The 21,023-nt window shown below is 47.0% G+C and overlaps 1 protein-coding gene across 1 annotated transcript in view; it reads left to right on the top strand.

Moving 5' to 3' along the window:
* LOC148505932 (uncharacterized) overlaps positions 1 to 21,023 on the top strand; it is a 238,640-nt gene that overhangs the window by 136,202 nt on the left and 81,415 nt on the right. The window contains exon 3 of the mRNA XM_088447532.1: positions 3,793 to 3,862. Coding sequence (XP_088303658.1) covers positions 3,793 to 3,862 — 70 coding nt within the window. The remainder of the gene's footprint in view (positions 1 to 3,792; positions 3,863 to 21,023) is intronic.

The raw sequence follows: 21,023 nt of genomic DNA, 5'->3' as shown, positions 1-21,023 counted from the left end.
AGGGCTAACACAAGAAAGTAGGTGCCATTAATGTAACAGGGTGCAGATAAGCCGTTTCTTTATGTTGCACTGTTTCTCCTGGGTTTCTTTCTGGCTGAGAGAGAGTTAGGCACAGCCAGGCAAACCAATGCCACTACGGGCACCTAAAGTGGGTACAGTACTTACAGTGGGAACCTACTGTAAAAACAAAAATACTGCATGGGTGGGCCCCACCAAAAATATCTGACGTTATTTATTATTTATCAACAGTTTCTTATAGAGTGCAACATATTCCGTTGCACGTCACAATTGGAACCATTAATAGAACAAAGCTGGGTAATAACAGAGACATAGAGGTAGGAAGGCCCTGCTCACAAGCTTACAATCTATAGGGAAATAGGAAGGTGATACACAAGGATAGGTGCTATATATTGCATTTTGGTCCAGCCAGATTGGAGAGTTTCTTGGTGAGCATGCGCACAAGAGCCCCGGCGTCCCTCTTCGTGACCCAGGGCTCCTTTCCATACGGAAAGAGTGGGTAGCAGTAACAAACACCATCTGAAGATGGCGAATGCTACCGCAATCAAGCCCCGAAAAAATTTAATTTTAGTGTATGGGGATAGGGGCCATTCCGTAAGAGGAAGGTAAGCAGGAGATGCTTTACCTTCTTGATGAATGACCCGAACGCTTAATTTTTACAATTGCAGGTGAAATTGTGCATTTTCACCTGCTTTTGTAAATAATTAAGTGATGAAGAATACGCCCCTATGTGTGAACTGTGAAAGGGGATGTAATTAGAAGCTATGAAGATTATGTGGGCGGTTCTGGAATCTGATAAGCTTGTCTGAAGAGGTGAGTTTTCAGGGAACGATTGAAGGTTTGGAGACTAGAGGAAAGTCTTATTGTGTGTGGGAGGGCATTCCACAGAGTGGGTGCAGTCCAAAAAGCCCTGTAACTATGAATGGGAGCAAGTAATGCGTGGAGATGAGAGACGCAGATATTGTGCTGAGCGGAGAGGTTGGTTTGGGAGATATTTTGAGATGAGTGAAGAGATGTATGTTGGTGTAGTTTGGTTAATAGCGTTATGTATAAGTAAAAGTAGTTTGTATTGAATACGGTAGAAAACCGGCAACCAATGGAGGGACTGACAGAGCGGGGCAGCAGACGAAGAACATTTGGCAAGGAAGATTAGCCTCACAGCTGCATTCATAAGGGATTGTAGTCTCCTTACTGGTCTTCCCAAAATGAGTGAGCAGACTATTGCAATAGTCAATGCAGGAAATAATGAATGCATTGGTTAGAGTTTTTGCAGTGTCTTGTGTGAGATATGGTCGAATTTTAGCTATGTTTTTTAAATATATGTAACATGATTTTGAGACAGATTGAAAATGGGGAACAAAGGACAGTTCAGAGTCAAGGATGACACCTAGGCAGCGAGCTATGGGGATGGGGTGGATTGTCGCGTTATCAACAGTGATAGAGAGATCAGGTTGGTAACTGTTATTGGCCGGTGGGAATATAATTAATTCTGTTTTAAAAATATTAAGTTTGAGGTGGCGAGATGAAATGTTAGAAAGACAATCAGTGACACGGACCAATATAGACAGTGACAAATCTGGGCAGGATAGGTAGATTTGAGTATATCATCCGTGTACAGATTAGGGATGTGCGCCGGACCAGTTTTGCTGGATTTGGATTTGGCTCTGATTCGTCGTCCGGCTTTGGATTTGCCAAACCTGCCATGACTGGCTTTGGATTTGGATTTTTTACAAAAATTTGCAAAAAAAAGCTAAAATCACATCATTTGGGCTTTTTTTTGAACCTAGAGTATTGTTAACCTCAATAACATTAATTTACAGTAATTTACAGTCAATTTAGACCACCTCACAGCTTATAATATTGTTTTCACCATTATTGGCCAAAGGTTGCAGTGAGCTGACTGGTTACTAAGCAACAGATTAGATACGCAGACACCACAAAGTGTATAAGGCCCATAAAGTCACAGTGTTTGTATACACAGAGGGCTAAGGCCCATGGAGTCACGGTGCTTGTATACACAGATGGCTAAGGCCCACAAAGTCACAGTGTGTGTATTTTATACACAGAGGGCTAAGGCCCATGGAGTCACGGTGCTTGTATTTTATACACAGAGGGCTAAGGCCCACGGAGTCACAGTGCTTGTATTTTATGAACAAAGGGTTAAGGCCCACAAAGTCACAGTGCGTGTATTTTATACACAGAGGGCTAAGGCCCATGGAGTCACGGTGCTTGTATTTTATACACAGAGGGCTAAGGCCCACAAAGTCACGGTGCTTGTATTTTATGAACAAAGGGTTAAGGCCCACAAAGTCACAGTGCGTGTATTTTATACACAGAGGGCTAAGGCCCATGGAGTCATGGTGCTTGTATTTTATACACAGAGGGTTAAGGCTCACAAAGTCACAGTGCTTGTATTTTATACACAGAGGGCTAAGGCCCACGGAGTCACAGTGCTTGTATTTTATACACAGAGGGCTAAGGCCCACAAAGTCACGGTGCTTGTATTTTATACACAGAGGGCTAAGGCCCACAAAGTCACGGTGCTTGTATTTTATGAACAAAGGGTTAAGGCCCACAAAGTCACGGTGCTTGTATTTTATTATACATATAGAGCTAAGGCCCACAAAGTCACGGTGCTTGTATACACAGTGGGCTAAGGCCCACGTAAACACGGTGCTTGTATACACAGACAGCTAAGGCCCACAACGTCACAGTGTGTGTATTTTATACACAGAGGGCTAAGGCCCACGGAGTCACAGTGCTTGTATTTTATACACAGAGGGCTAAGGCCCACAAAGTCACAGTGCTTGTATTTTATGAACAAAGGGTTAAGGCCCACAAAGTCATGGTGCTTGTATTTTATTATACATAGAGAGCTAAGGCCCACAAAGTCACGGTGCTTGTATACACAGAGGGCTAAGGCCCACGGAAACACGGTGCTTGTATACAAAGAGGGCTAAGGCCCACGGAGTCACAGTGCTTGTATACACAGTGGGGCACAGCACCTGAAAAAATAAGTTTTCTTTTTAAACTTTTAACTTTCTTTTTTTTACTTATTTAAACTTTTTTTTTTTGCACACAGCCACTTGTGAGTCTCGACACGTTAATCAGTATAGCGGAGCATACATCAGCGTGCAGTCAGTGTGCCCCCTTACACAGTCACTTTTGCCAGCACAGCCACTTGAGAGTCTCCAGACACAGCATTTAAGCAGCAGAGTATAGCGCAGCATCAGCGTGCAGTGTGCCCCCTATACAGCCACTTGTCCCACTCAGCCAGCCAGTGATCAGCGTGCCCCCTATACAGCCACATGTCCCACTGAGCCAGCCAGTGATCAGCGTGCTCCCTATACAGCCACATGTCCCACTCAGCCAGCCAGTGATCAGCGTGCCCCCTATACAGCCACATGTCCCACTCAGCCAGCCAGCCCAGTAGCAGAGCAGTGCACAGTCCAGAGCGACTCGGCGCCTTATGTAGAGGCACTCTCGCAAGGATCCGACGTCAGGATGCTGACATTCGGCTCGCAGTGGGGATACGAGTCGGCGGGAACACCCAAGCCTCGGCTTGGGTGGGACTCGGATCCCCATGTTCGGAGCGGTTCGGATTTCACAGAATCCGAACCGCTCATCTCTAGTACAGAATGGTACTGAAATCCAAAAGAACTGATTAGTTTGCCAAGAAAGGTGGTATAGATTGAGAAAAGCAGAGGACCTAAGCCTGAGCCTTGTGGTACTCCAACTGATAGAGACATATGTTTGTTACATTCTATTTTGCAGAAATCGAAAGAATGAAGTGAATTTCATTGAAAATGCAAAGCAACAGCCAGGGTCTGAGCTCACCAAAGTGGTAAGTACGGAAGTTCCCGGGTACCTAACTGTGCATTTCACTAGTGTCTGAGAACTTGATTTTGCTATGAATCTTCATTTTCTGTTATTCCGTTATGTCATGTTGCAGTGTACGTGCAGATAAGACAACCTGTGCTCACCGCAGCACACATTATTTCAGGAGAGATCAGTTTGTAGTAGGTAGAGACCTGTCCCCTTCTGTGATTGGGTCAGTGAGGACAGGGCTGCATTTGACAGGGGCAGTATCATGATGTGAGGAAGGGAATGGAGGTAGCGGGAAGCCACAGACTGAGAGTTATATAGTGGGAGGAGCAGGGTCCCCCAGCAGAACAGAGTATATCAGGAGATGAGTAATTTGTGTTAGTGAGGTCAGGGCTGCATGTAATAGGGGCAGTGACAAGACGTGAGGAGGGGAATGGAGGCAGCAGGAAGTCACAGACTGAGAGGTATATAGTGGGAGGAGCAGGGTCCCCAGCAGCACAGAGTATATCAGGAGATGAGTGATGTGTTAGTGAGGACAGGGCTGCATGTGACAGGAGCAGTGACATGATGTGAGGGGAATGGAGGTAGCGGGAAGCCACAGACTGAGAGGTATATAGTGGGAGGAGCAGGGTCCCCAGCAGCACAGAGTATATCAGGAGATGAGTGATGTGTTAGTGAGGACAGGGCTGCATGTGACAGGAGCAGTGACATGATGTGAGGGGAATGGAGGCAGCAGGAAGCCACAGACTGAGAGTTATATAGTGAGAGGAGCAGGGTGCCCCAGCAGCACAGAGTATATCAGGAGATGAGTGATGTGTTAGTGAGGACAGGGCTGCATGTGACAGGGGCAGTGACATGCTGTGAGGGGAATGGAGGCAGCAGGAAGCCACAGACTGAGAGTTATATAGTGGGAGGAGCAGGGTGCCCAAGCAGCACAGAGTATATCAGGAGATGAGTGATGTGTTAGTGAGGACAAGGCTGTATGTGACAGGGGCAGTATCATGATGTGAGGAAGGGAATGGAGGTAGCGGGAAGCCACAGACTGAGAGTTATATAGTGGGAGCAGCAGGGTCCCCAGCAGCAGAGTATATCAGGAGATGAGTGATGTGTTAGTGAGGTCAGGGCTGCATGTGACAGGGGCAGTGACATGATGTGAGGGGAATGGAGGCAGCAGGAAGCCACAGACTGAGCGTTATATAGTGGGAGAAGCAGGGTGCCCCAGCAGCACAGAGTATATCAGGAAATGAGTGATGTGTTAGTGAGGACAGGGCTGCATGTGACAGGGGCAGTGACAGGATGTGAGGAAGGGAATGGAGGTAACGGGAAGCCACAGACTGAGAGTTATATAGTGGGAGGAGCAGGGTCCCCCAGCTGAACAGAGTATATCAGGAGATGAGTAATTTGTGTTAGTGAGGTCAGGGCTGCATGTGATAGGGGCAGTGACAGGACGTGAGGAGGGGAATGGAGGCAGCAGGAAGTCACAGACTGAGAGGTATATAGTGGGAGGAGCAGGGTCCCCAGCAACACAGAGTATATCAGGAGATGAGTGATGTGTTAGTGAGGACAGGGCTGCATGTGACAGGGGCAGTGACATGATGTGAGGGGAATGGAGGCAGCAGGAAGCCACAGACTGAGAGTTATATAGTGGGAGGAGCAGGGTGCCCCAGCAGCACAGAGTATATCAGGAGATGAGTGATGTGTTAGTGAGGACAGGGCTGCATGTGAAAGGGGCAGTGACATGATGTGAGGGGAATGGAGGCAGCAGGAAGCCACAGACTGAGAGTTATATAGTGGGAGGAGCAGGGTGCCCCAGCAGCACAGAGTATGTCAGGAAATGAGTGATGTGTTAGTGAGGACAAGGCTGCATATGACAGGGCAGTATCATGATGTGAGGAAGGGAATGGAGGTAGCGGGAAGCCACAGACTGAGAGTTATATAGTGGGAGCAGCAGGGTCCCCAGCAGCACAGAGTATATCAGGAAATGAGTGATGTGTTAGTGAGGTCAGGGCTGCATGTGACAGGAGCAGTGACATGATGTGAGGGGAATGGAGGCAGCAGGAAGCCACAGACTGAGAGTTATATAGTGGGAGGAGCAGGGTGCCCCAGCAGCACAGAGTATATCAGGAAATGAGTGATGTGTAGTGAGGACAGGGCTGCATGTGACAGGGGCAGTGACATGATGTGAGGACAGGAATGGAGGCAGCAGGAAGTCACAGGCTGAGAGTTATATAGTGGGAGGAGCAGGGTGCCCCAGCAGCACAGAGTATATCAGGAAATGAGTGATGTGTAGTGAGGACAGGGCTGCATGTGACAGGGGCAGTGACATGATGTGAAGACAGGAATGGAGGCAGCAGGAAGTCACAGGCTGAGAGTTATATAGTGGGAGGAGCAGGGAGGGAGATTTATTATAGTGGCATGGATCGTGCTGCTATAGCTCTTCCTGCTTCGCCTCTAGAGGCTCCTAGCTCTTAAAGGCGAAGCAGGAAGCAGTACCAGTGAGATGTATGAACAACTTGTCTTCCAGAGTGCGGAATTAAAAACACCCCCTCCGGCGATCCCTAACAGAGCCCACAGCGCATCAGCCTAGTGCCGATGCGTTGTATCTCACATTCCGGCTGGCTCCACTGGGCATGCGCGAGAGCACAGCCAGGAGCCTAGCAACCACCATAGCCAGGGTCAGAGCTGTCACTACTGTGGTGATAGGGCAACGACAGCTGCAGCTGTCTAAATCGATAGCTGCAGTTGTTGGAACCGTGAGTGCCACTGACCATACATTGGCTGGCAGATCAGCGCGTCATCTTGTAGTTAGCAGTGTCGATAATGACAAGGGCGCATAGCACCCCTTTCATTTAACACCTAACCCTACATTAATACATGGGAGGGAAGAGTTACAGTATGAGCGCACATAACGTGCGCTGATACCACTAAACCCCATAACACCCCTTCGTACTCCTCCCCCAGGGTCCCCCTAGCAATACTGACAATTATGAAGTCGATGTGCACCTCTGTATGAATGAAATAAATCCAACTTGATATGTATTCATTGTTAAGATGCTATTTTCTAGAGGGCACTCCACCCACTGGAAATCCACTCTTTAGAACATGTTGGCACTATAATAGCCAGGGTCACATACACTGGCTATTATAGTGACAGGACATGATTACAGATCTCGGGTCACTGTGGTTCTTCACGTTACTTTCTGGGAATAGAGCAAATACATTGCTTCCCTGCCTACCATTGTGTGCATGCGTATCCCGCAAACTGGTCATTTACAAAGCGCAAAGCGCCTACGCTGCAGTGCGAACTCAACTCTGGACCACTGTGCATCCACCATCCACCCGATGTCCACCTGGGCTTTACAAACGCAGTGTCCACATTTGCGGAGTATCAGACGCGTGCGCAGGCTGAGGGGGAGGAGCTGGATGAAGTGGGCGGAGCAGAGATTTTACATGAGATAAAGGGGTGAAGAGGGAACGTTTTATAGCAGATAATAGTGCTTGATGTGTAGAGGAGCTTACATTCATTTACACTCAGCATAATAACAGCTTAGATTTGCTCCAGCTCAGAAGCTTCAGGTCTCATCATTTACTTTTATTAGGAGATTTTAGACGGACCACGGTGCAGAATTATACAGCTTTCAATTCACTGGGAACCAGTGAAAAAAGTGGGTCACTTTGTTCCTCTCAGAGCTCACAAAACCATAATTACCACCCTGTTTTGTGACTTGCAGTCTCCTAGGTAACATACTTTATCCACGCGGGATGCAGTCGGGATGCTGACAGTCTAAATCCCGACCATCAGCATCCCCACTGTCTAATCCCAGCAAGGGTCTAATGACAGGCGTTGCCTATCATTTTATGTTCCCTGGAGCCTGTGTGCAGACAGCCGCGGTGGGGGGAAAGGTTAGTTTACGAGCTCCCGGGGGGGACTTAGGGTTAGGCAGCCCCCGGGAGGGTTAGGCTAGGGGAAGGGGGGGTTAGGCACTTAGACGGGGGTTAGGGTTAGGCACTTAGACGGGGTTAGGATTAGGCACTTGAATGGGGGAGGTTAGGGTTAGGCACCCCTAAGGGAGGGTTAGGGTTAGGTTAGTTTGTACTTACCTTAGCTGCTGTCGGAAAATCATACCGATCCCATCCACATACAGAATAAGCAAAAACATAGGCACAAAATTTTTAGACCCTTTCAACATTACAATCATTAACACATGCAAAATCCATCATTATTATGCTGGCATAGCTTTAAAGGGACAGATAATAGGACTGATTCAGAGGTGGACGCTATTGCAGCCACGATTGCGCAAATATGCGAATGCTAGTTTAGCCTTCCCCTTGTGTACTAGCGTACGCCGGACTGTGCAAGCCCTGGGACGGTGCAACTCCATATGTGGCTCCAAACAGTCCACCATCAGCACACCATTGTGTCCGCCATTGACCCTTGCACCAGCCCACGGCAGGCGCAGTGTCTCCTTCTGAACGTCATATGAACACGGCCTCTGTGGCTGCTGCGTTTGAGAATGCAGCCGCCCTCACTGACACACCCCCGACACTCCCATAACGCGCCCATGAGACGGCCTTTTTTTACATTCACTTCAGGCCACCTCCCATTCACCACATAGAAACGTCCTTGGTTTTGCCTCGCCAGTCCTAATGCCAGCGCTCCGGTAAGCAGCAGCGCACACTCAGTGGAACGTGAGGCATAGGGTTTTCAGTAATTTTGGCGTATGGCCTCCGATGATGAAGTATTGAACTCGCTGTGAGGGATACTTACGTATCCAACTCGCAGCAGGGGAAAAGTGACCATGGAGCAATTCATCATTGCTTCAGTGAGGGGTCAACTGCTCCAAAAAGCAGTTGTCACCGTGGTTAGTATCGCAGCTACTTCTGTAGCTGCGTTACTTACCTGCTCCCCGTCACCACGGATACGCATGCAGTGGAGCTGGTGAGGAGGCGGCGGAGGGATACGCTCGGATCCCTGTTTGCATAGGAAGGAGCGGAGATCTGGGAACAAGCGCTGACTGAATATGGCGCTTGCTCTCAGTAGCAAACTCTGAAAACTTTCAGTTTTCGGAGTTTGCTGAATACCAAAGGGGTCCTATCAGACCCCTGATAATGAATGGCCCGGTAACTTAAATATGCGGGAAACTAGCATTTCCGCATGGATACCGGGCCATTTATCGTTTGATGAATAGACCCCCTGGAACCCTAACACTAAACCAAACAAGCCTCAACTACTAACAACAGCCTACTGTAACCACCGACGCTAACCTATCCCATCCCAAACACAAGAAAAGGGCAGTCTAGATGGGCCATGTGGTTCTTATCTGCCGTAAAATTCCATGTTTCTATGTAAGTCTTTGGGGTATATTTACTAAAGTGCATTTTACCCCCCCCCCCCACCCCTTCGTGAGACCAACAAATCTCAGTAATTATTTCATTCTCTGCTCCGATTCCATTTTTAAAAGGTGTTTATAGATTTTAGCTTTACCCTTTATACTTCTCCCCATTTGCTAAACTCACAGGGGGGGGGGGAATCTCTGTCGTGGGACCCCCAGTATTCATAACAGCGCAGTCGCAGTACCTGCAAGTAGTGGGGACCTCTGCTGGCCAACTTATGTAATGACAACAGAGCTTAAGCCATTATTCTTCCTGCAATTTATTATAGTGCCTCAGATCCCTCTTCGAGACTACTTGATGTGTTTACATACACAGTACATTGTATTTTGTGATCGCTTTCTGAGATGTATTGTGGATTTTCCTAATATCATTTGAGTTGTATATTTTGGGGGTATTTCTGTATGGGCCTTTCCTAAAGCTGGGTACACATTTGTAGACATATTTGCCCTGATTCAGACCAGCTCGCTGCCGCAGGCAGCTCGCAGGGTCTGTGGGTGTTTTTTTTTTCTCTCCTGCTGCTCGCAAAGCTGTAGGAGACCTCCCACAGCTTGTGTGAGCGGCCTGGAAACCATCGCGATTATCGCGACCATCGGCCTTGCGACAAGACCCTATGGTAGAGTCTAAGCTGCTGCAAGGCCGAGTGGGCTTCCTGCTCTAATAGAGCAGGAAGCCCACTACTGACATCAGTAGTGATGTCAGTAGGTCCTCCCACAAACGCCAGGCGTTCCTAAGGGAACGCCTGCGTTTGTGCAGCCACCCCCCCATCGACAGTCTTGTAGCGAGCCCCATAGCGACTGAACTTCAGTCGCTCGGCGGGGCTCGCGCATGCGCTCGCCAGACGCGGCGCATGTGCAGTGGGCAAACATAGAGCCGCTAGCGAGCGCTATGCGCTCGCGAGGTGCTCTGAATCAGGCCCATTGTTCAGTAGCGGATTGGAGGGTGTGTACACCTGACATGTCAGGTCGGCACTGCGGCTCAGCCGACGCCGAAATATTGGTAGGTCTGGCTGTGTGTACGGGCAACCTGCAAACTACCCGTACTCTGGCTGCAGGGACCACTGACAAATGGGGGCATGGCCTAATTATCATAGGCCACACCCCCAAAATGACATTAATTGGGGGCATGCCCGTATGGCGCGGTATCCATTCCTCTACTCCGGGGCTGGCACCGCCGCACAGTGGGTGGAACAACAGGGCAGTGTCAGGAGATGGGACTATCCCGCTGAAATCGGGAATGGCTGGGAGGGGTGGCTATAATTACACATACACTGTACCGGAATTAGGAACGACTGCCTCATCTATTGTGCTAGGATTGGAATAACACACTACTATAATTTAGGTACAGTCCTCCTGAGTAATTCTGGACATTACGCAGTTTTAGTGGGCTCAGCTGTTGCTGTGCAGATGGGTGAAATCTCGCTCCTCCTGCTGGGTTCTCACCTGTACTCTAAATAAGTCCTTTTTCCCTCGTCACCTATGGATCAGTGAGTGGTGGAAGTTAATTTGCAGTTTGTCAGCTAATAGGTTCATGATTTACGGCTTCTGAAGATTTGTCTTATGAATAAACTCATAAGAGAAGCGATTTGTTCTAAATCACCAGCTGCAGATCTCCATAGGATCCAAGTGGCTTTCTCCACTTCAAAGAGAGCTCTCTCACCGCTGCGGTAATCCCTCAGACCGCACTGATTACCCTTAGCCAGAACCCTCACTTTCACATGTAGTTTGGCAGGGGCTTTGGAACTCGCTAACCGCTGAAATGTTCCTTGGAGGAGACAGGACCTGAGAAGACCAAATCTTTGCTGCTGAGAGATGGGGTTCCTGAAAGCGGTGCTAATGCAGTGATTTATCATGTGGGATTGCTGTAAGTTAATACATATGTACTGTAGGAAAGGAATACAATGTAAGCCACATGGACAGGCTGGCTACATTACTGCCTTTGGCTATTGCATTTTAATCTAATAACCTATTATGGCTGTAGGGAAACCTGGTAGGAATTTATGATGTTGAAAGTCGTTCTCTCTAGACGCAGGTTAACTCTTCCTGCCAAGCAGCGCTCAACGCCATGTGTTCTGTAACACTATCCAGTACTCCTTTATCAAATATAAACTATAGCAACACTTACTTGCACTGTCACTCCTCACCCAGTGCACAAGACATCTAACCCATACTCACTCCCTAACCCAGTGCACAAGACATCTAACCCATACTCACTCCCTAACCCAGTGCACAATGCATCTGACCCATACTCACTCCCTAACCCAGTGCACAATGCATCTGACCCATACTCACTCCCTCACCCTAATGCACAAGACATCTAACCCATACTCACTCCCTAACCCAGTGCACAAGACATCTAACCTATACTCACTCCCTAACCCTAATGCACAAGACATCTAACCCATACTCACTCCCTAACCCAGTGCACAATGCATCTAACCCATACTCACTCCCTAACCCAGTGCACAAGACATCTAACCCATACTCACTACCTAACCCAGTGCACAATGCATCTAACCCATACTCACTCCCTAACCCAGTGCACAAGACATATAACCCATACTCACTACCTAACCCAGTGCACAATACATCTAACCCATACTCACTCTCTAACCTAGTGCACAAGACCTCTAACCCATACTCACTCTCTAACCCAGTGCACAAGACATCTAACCCATACTCACTACCTAACCCAGTGCACGATACATCTAACCCATACTCACTCTCTAACCTAGTGCACAATGCATCTGACCCATACTCACTCTCTAACCTAGTGCACAATACATCTAACCCATACTCACTCCCTCACCCAGTGCACAATGCATCTGACCCATACTCTATAACCCAGTGCACAATGCATCTGACCCATACTCACTCCCTAACCCAGTGCACAATACATCAAACCTATGCTCACTACCTAACCCAGTGCACAATGCATCTGACCCATACTCACTACCTAACCCAGTGCACAATGCATCTGACCCATACTCACTACCTAACCTAATGCACAAGACATATAACCCATACTCACTACCTAACCCAGCGCACAATGCATCTAACCCATACTCACTCCCTAACCCTAATGCACAATGCATCTGACCCATACTCACTACCTAACCCAGTGCACAAGACATCTGACCCATACTCACTCTCTAACCCAGTGCACAATACATCTAACCCATACTCACTCTCTAACCCAGTGCACAATACATCTAACCCATACTCACTACCTAACCCTAATGCACAAGACATCTAACCCATACTCACTCCTTAACCCAGTGCACAATGCATCTAACCCATACTCACTCCCTAACCCTAATGCACAAGACATCTAACCCATACTCACTCCCTAACCCAGTGCACAATGCATCTGACCCATACTCACTCCCTAACCTAATGCACAAGACATATAACCCATACTCACTCCCTAACCCAGTGCACAATGCATCTAACCCATACTCACAACCTAACCCTAATGCACAAAGCATCTAACCCATACTCACTCCCTAACCCAGTGCACAATGCATCTGACCCATACTCACTACCTAACCTAGTGCACAATGCATCTGACCCATACTCACTCTCTAACCTAGTGCACAATACATCTAACCCATACTCACTCCCTCACCCAGTGCACAATGCATCTGACCCATACTCTATAACCAAGTGCACAATGCATCTGACCCATACTCACTCCCTAACCCAGTGCACAATACATCAAACCTATACTCACTACCTAACCCAGTGCACAATGCATCTGACCCATACTCACTCCCTCACCCAGTGCACAATGCATCTGACCCATACTCACTACCTAACCCAGTGCACAATGCATCTAACCCATACTCACTACCTAACCCAGTGCACAATGCATCTGACCCATACTCACTACCTAACCTAATGCACAAGACATATAACCCATACTCACTACCTAACCCAGCGCACTATGCATCTAACCCATACTCACTCCCTAACCCTAATGCACAATGCATCTGACCCATACTCACTACCTAACCCAGTGCACAAGACATCTGACCCATACTCACTCTCTAACCCAGTGCACAATACATCTAACCCATACTCACTCTCTAACCCAGTGCACAATACATCTAACCCATACTCACTACCTAACCCTAATGCACAAGACATCTAACCCATACTCACTCCTTAACCCAGTGCACAATGCATCTAACCCATACTCACTCCCTAACCCTAATGCACAAGACATCTAACCCATACTCACTCCCTAACCCAGTGCACAATGCATCTGACCCATACTCACTCCCTAACCTAATGCACAAGACATATAACCCATACTCACTCCCTAACCCAGTGCACAATGCATCTAACCCATACTCACTACCTAACCCTAATGCACAAAGCATCTAACCCATACTCACTCCCTAACCCAGTGCACAATGCATCTGACCCATACTCACTACCTAACCTAGTGCACAATGCATCTGACCCATACTCACTCTCTAACCTAGTGCACAATACATCTAACCCATACTCACTCCCTCACCCAGTGCACAATGCATCTGACCCATACTCTATAACCAAGTGCACAATGCATCTGACCCATACTCACTCCCTAACCCAGTGCACAATACATCAAACCTATACTCACTACCTAACCCAGTGCACAATGCATCTGACCCATACTCACTCCCTCACCCAGTGCACAATGCATCTGACCAATACTCACTACCTAACCCAGTGCACAATGCATCTAACCCATACTCACTACCTAACCCAGTGCACAATGCATCTGACCCATACTCACTACCTAACCTAATGCACAAGACATATAACCCATACTCACTACCTAACCCAGCGCACTATGCATCTAACCCATACTCACTCCCTAACCCTAATGCACAATGCATCTGACCCATACTCACTACCTAACCCAGTGCACAAGACATCTGACCCATACTCACTCTCTAACCCAGTGCACAATACATCTAACCCATACTCACTCTCTAACCCAGTGCACAATACATCTAACCCATACTCACTACCTAACCCTAATGCACAAGACATCTAACCCATACTCACTCCTTAACCCAGTGCACAATGCATCTAACCCATACTCACTCCCTAACCCTAATGCACAAGACATCTAACCCATACTCACTCCCTAACCCAGTGCACAATGCATCTGACCCATACTCACTCCCTAACCTAATGCACAAGACATATAACCCATACTCACTCCCTAACCCAGTGCACAATGCATCTACCCCATACTCACTACCTAACCCTAATGCACAATGCATCTAACCCATACTCACTCCCTAACCCAGTGCACAATGCATCTGACCCATACTCACTACCTAACCCAGTGCACAAGACATCTAACCCATACTCACTACCTAACCCAGTGCACAATACATCTAACCCATACTCACTACCTAACCCTAATGCACAATGCATCTGACCCATACTCACTACCTAACCCAGTGCACAGGACATCTAACCCATACTCACTCCCTAACCCTAATGCACAAGACTTCAAACCCATACTCACTCCCTAACCCTAATGCACAAGACATATAACCCATACTCACTCCCTCACCCAGTGCACAATGCATCTAACCCATACTCACTCCCTCACCCAGTGCACAATGCATCTGACCCATACTCACTCCCTAACCCAGTGCACAATGCATCTAACCTATACTCACTACCTAACCCAGTGCACAATGCATCTAACCTATACTCACTACCTAACCCAGTGCACAATACATCTGACCCATACTCACTCCCTAACCCAGTGCACAATGCATCTAACCTATACTCACTACCTAACCCAGTGCACAATACATCTGACCCATACTCACTCTCTAACCCAGTGCACAATGCATCTGACCCATACTCACTCCCTAACCTAGTGCACAATGCATCTGACCCATACTCACTACCTAACCTAGTGCACAAAACATCTAACCCATACTCACTCTCTAACCCAGTGCACAAGAAATCTAACCCATACTCACTCTCTAACCCAGTGCACAAGACATCTAACCCATACTCACTCCCTAACCCAGTGCACAATACATCTAACCCATACTCACTCTCTAACCCAGTGCACAAGACATCTAACCTATACTCACTACCTAACCCAGTGCACAAGACATCTAACCCATACTCACTCTCTAACCCAGTGCACAATACATCTAACCCATACTCACTCCCTAACCCAGTGCACAAGACATCTAACCCATACTCACTCTCTAACCCAGTGCACAATACATCTAACCCATACTCACTCCCTAACTCAGTGCACAAGTCATCTAACCCATACTCACTCTCTAACCCAGTGCACAATACATCTAACCCATACTCACTCTCTAACCCAGTGCACAATACATCTAACCCATACTCACTCTCTAACCCAGTGCACAAGACATCTAACCCATACTCACTCCCTAACCCAGTGCACAAGACATCTAACCCATACTTACTCTCTAAGCCAGTGCACAAGACATCTAACCTATACTCACTCCCTAACCCAGTGCACAAAGCATCTAACCCATACTCACTCCCTAACCCAGTGTACAAGACATCTAACCCATACTCACTCTCTAACCTAGTGCACAATGCATCTAACCCATACTCACTCTCTAACCCAGTGCACAAGACATCTAACCTACACTCAGTCCCTAACCCTAATGCAAAAGACATCTAACCCATACTCGCTCTATAACCGAGTGCACAAGACATCTAACCCATACTCACTACCCAACCCTAATGCACAAGACATCTAACCAACACTCCCTCTCTAACCCAATGCACAATGCATCTAACCCGTACTCACTCTCTAACCTAATGCACAAGACATCTAACCCATTCTCACTCTCTAACCTAATGCACAAGACATCTAATCCATACTCACTCTCTAATCGAGTGCACAAGACATCTAACCCATACTAACTCCCTAACCCAGTGCACAAAACATCTAACCCATACTCACTCCCTAACCTAATGCACAAGACTTCTAACCCATACTCACTCCCTAACCTAGTGCACAAGACATCTAACCCATACTCACTCCCTAACCTAATGCACAAGACATCTAACCCATACTCACTCTCTAACCCAGTGCATAATGCATCTAACCCATACTCGCTCCCTAACCCAGTGCACAAGACATCTAACCCATACTCACTACCTAACCCAGTGCACAATGCATCTGACCCCTACTCACTCCCTAACCCAGTGCTAAAGACATCTAACCCATACTCACTCTCTAACCCAGTGCACAATACATCTAACCCATACTCACTCTCTAACCCAGTGCACAAGACATCTAACCTATACTCACTCCCTAACCCAGTGCACAAGACATCTAACCCATACTCACTACCTAACCCAGTGCACAATGCATCTAACCCATACTCACTCCCTAACCCAGTGCACAATACATCTAACCCATACTCACTCTCTAACCCAGTGCACAAGACATCTAACCTACACTCACTCCCTAACCCTAATACAAATGACATCTAACCCATACTCACTCTCTAACCCAGTGCACAAGACATCTAACCCATACTCACTCTCTAACCCAGTGCACAATACATCTAACCCATACTCACTACCTAACCCAGTGCACAAGACATCTAACCCATACTCACTACCTAACCCAGTGCACAAGTTATCTAACCCATACTCACTCTCTAACCAAGTGCACAAGACATCTAACCAATACTCACTCTCTAACCCAGTGCACAAGACATCTAACCCATACTCACTCCCTAACCCAGTGCACAATACATCTAACCCATACTCACTCTCTAACCCAGTGCACAATACATCTAACCCATACTCACTCTCTAACCCAGTGCACAATACATCTAACCCATACTCACTCTCTAACCCAGTGCACAAGACATCTAACCCATACTCACTCCCTAACCCAGTGCACAATACATCTAACCCATACTCACTCTCTAACCCAGTGCACAAGACATCTAACCTATACTCACTACCTAACCCAGTGCACAATACATCTAACCCATACTCACTCTCTAACCCAGTGCACAATACATCTAACCCATACTCACTCTCTAACCCAGTGCACAAGACATCTAACCTACACTCAGTCCCTAACCCTAATGCAAAAGACATCTAACCCATACTCGCTCTATAACCGAGTGCACAAGACATCTAACCCATACTCACTACCCAACCCTAATGCACAAGACATCTAACCAACACTCCCTCTCTAACCCAATGCACAATGCATCTAACCCGTACTCACTCTCTAACCTAATGCACAAGACATCTAACCCATACTCACTCTCTAACCTAATGCACAAGACATCTAACCCATACTCACTCTCTAACCCAGTGCACAAGACATCTAACCCATACTCACTCCCTAACCCAGTGCACAATACATCTAACCCATACTCACTCTCTAACCCAGTGCACAATACATCTAACCCATACTCACTCTCTAACCCAGTGCACAAGACATCTAACCCATACTCACTCTCTAACCCAGTGCACAAGACATCTAACCCATACTCACTCCCTAACCCACTGCACAATACATCTAACCCATACTCTCTCTCTAACCCAGTGCACAAGACATCTAACCTATACTCACTACCTAACCCAGTGCACAAGACATCTAACCCATACTCACTCTGTAACCGAGTGCACAATACATCTAACCCATACTCACTCCCTAACCCAGTGCACAAGACATCTAACCCATACTCACTCTCTAACCCAGTGCACAATACAGATCTAACCCATACTCACTCCCTAACCCAGTGCACAAGACATCTAACCCATACTCACTCTCTAACCCAGTGCACAATACATCTAACCCATACTCACTCTCTAACCCAGTGCACAATACATCTAACCCATACTCACTCTCTAACCCAGTGCACAAGACATCTAACCTATACTCACTCCCTAACCCAGTGCACAAGACATCTAACCCATACTCACTACCTAACCCTGTGCACAATGCATCTAACCCATACTCACTCCCTAACCCAGTGCACAATACATCTAACCCATACTCACTCTCTAACCCAGTGCACAAGACATCTAACCTACACTCACTCCCTAACCCTAATGCAAAAGACATCTAACCCATACTCACTCTCTAACCCAGTGCACAAGACATCTAACCTACACTCACTCCCTAACCCTAATGCAAAAGACATCTAACCCATACTCACTCTCTAACCCAGTGCACAAGACATCTAACCCATACTCACTCTCTAACCCAGTGCACAATACATCTAACCCATACTCACTCTCTAACCCAGTGCACAATACATCTAACCCATACTCACTCTCTAACCCAGTGCACAAGACATCTAACCCATACTCACTCCCTAATCCAGTGCACAAGACATCTAACCCATACTCACTCTCTAACCCAGTGCACAAGACATCTAACCTATACTCACTCCCTAACCCAGTGCACAAAACATCTAACCCATACTCACTCCCTAACCCAGTGCACAAGACATCTAACCCATACTCACTCTCTAACCCAGTGCACAATACATCTAACCCATACTCACTCTCTAACCCAGTGCACAAGACATCTAACCTACACTCAGTCCCTAACCCTAATGCAAAAGACATCTAACCCTTACTCGCTCTATAACCGAGTGCACAAGACATCTAACCCATACTCACTACCCAACCCTAATGCACAAGACATCTAACCAACACTCCCTCTCTAACCCAATGCACAATGCATCTAACCCGTACTCACTCTCTAACCTAATGCACAAGACATCTAACCCATACTCACTCTCTAACCTAATGCACAAGACATCTAACCCATACTCACTCTCTAACCTAATGCACAAGACATCTAATCCATACTCACTCTCTAATCGAGTGCACAAGACATCTAACCCATACTAACTCCCTAACCCAGTGCACAAAACATCTAACCCATACTCACTCTCTAACCTAATGCACAAGACTTCTAACCCATACTCACTCCCTAACCCAGTGCACAAGACATCTAACCCATACTCACTCTCTAACCCAGTGCACAATACATCTAACCCATACTCACTCTCTAACCCAGTGCACAATACATCTAACCCATACTCACTCTCTAACCCAGTGCACAAGACATCTAACCCATACTCACTCTCTAACCCAGTGCACAATACATCTAACCCATACTCACTACCTAACCCAGTGCACAAGACATCTAACCCATACTCACTACCTAACCCAGTGCACAAGTTATCTAACCCATACTCACTCTCTAACCAAGTGCACAAGACATCTAACCAATACTCACTCTCTAGCCCAGTGCACAAGACATCTAACCCATACTCACTCCCTAACCCAGTGCACAATACATCTAACCCATACTCACTCTAACCCAGTGCACAATACATCTAACCCATACTCACTCTCTAACCCAGTGCACAAGACATCTAACCCATACTCACTCTCTAACCCAGTGCACAAGACATCTAACCCATACTCACTCCCTAACCCAGTGCACAATACATCTAACCCATACTCTCTCTCTAACCCAGTGCACAAGACATCTAACCTATACTCACTACCTAACCCAGTGCACAAGACATCTAACCCATACTCACTCTGTAACCGAGTGCACAATACATCTAACCCATACTCACTCCCTAACCCAGTGCACAAGACATCTAACCCATACTCACTCTCTAACCCAGTGCACAATACATCTAACCCATACTCACTCCCTAACCCAGTGCACAAGACATCTAACCCATACTCACTCTCTAACCCAGTGCACAATACATCTAACCCATACTCACTCTCTAACCCAGTGCACAATACATCTAACCCATACTCACTCTCTAACCCAGTGCACAAGACATCTAACCTATACTCACTACCTAACCCAGTGCACAATGCATCTAACCCATACTCACTCCCTAACCCAGTGCACAATACATCTAACCCATACTCACTCTCTAACCCAGTGCACAAGACATCTAACCTACACTCACTCCCTAACCCTAATGCAAAAGACATCTAACCCATACTCACTCTCTAACCCAGTGCACAAGACATCTAACCTACACTCACTCTCTAACCCAGTGCACAATACATCTAACCCATACTCACTCTCTAACCCAGTGCACAATACATCTAACCCATACTCACTCTCTAACCCAGTGCACAATACATCTAACCCATACTCACTCTCTAACCCAGTGCACAAGCCATCTAACCCATACTCACTCCCTAACCCAGTGCACAAGACATCTAACCCATACTCACTCTCTAACCCAGTGCACAAGACATCTAACCTATACTCCCTCCCTAACCCAGTGCACAAAACATCTAACCCATACTCACTCCCTAACCCAGTACACAAGACATCTAACCCATACTCACTCTCTAACCCAGTGCACAATACATCTAACCCATACTCACTCTCTAACCCAGTGCACAAGACATCTAAACTACAGTCAGTCCCTAACCCTAATGCAAAAGACATCTAACCCATACTCGCTCTATAACCGAGTGCACAAGACACCTAACCCATACTCACTACCCAACCCTAATGCACAAGACATCTAACCAACACTCCCTCTCTAACCCAATGCACAATGCATCTAACCCTTACTCACTCTCTAACCTAATGCACAAGACATCTAACCCATACTCTCTCTCTAACCTAATGCACAAGACATCTAACCCATACTCACTCTCTAACCTAATGCACAAGACATCTAATCCATACTCACTCTCTAATCGAGTGCACAAGACATCTAACCCATACTAACTCCC

This window comes from Taudactylus pleione, unplaced genomic scaffold, assembly GCF_031769625.1.
Source record: "Taudactylus pleione unplaced genomic scaffold, aTauple2 ptg000434l, whole genome shotgun sequence".
NCBI lineage: Eukaryota > Metazoa > Chordata > Amphibia > Anura > Myobatrachidae > Taudactylus > Taudactylus pleione.
The sequence above is the reverse complement of the archived record's forward strand: the minus strand, read 5'-3'. Positions and strand labels throughout refer to the sequence as shown.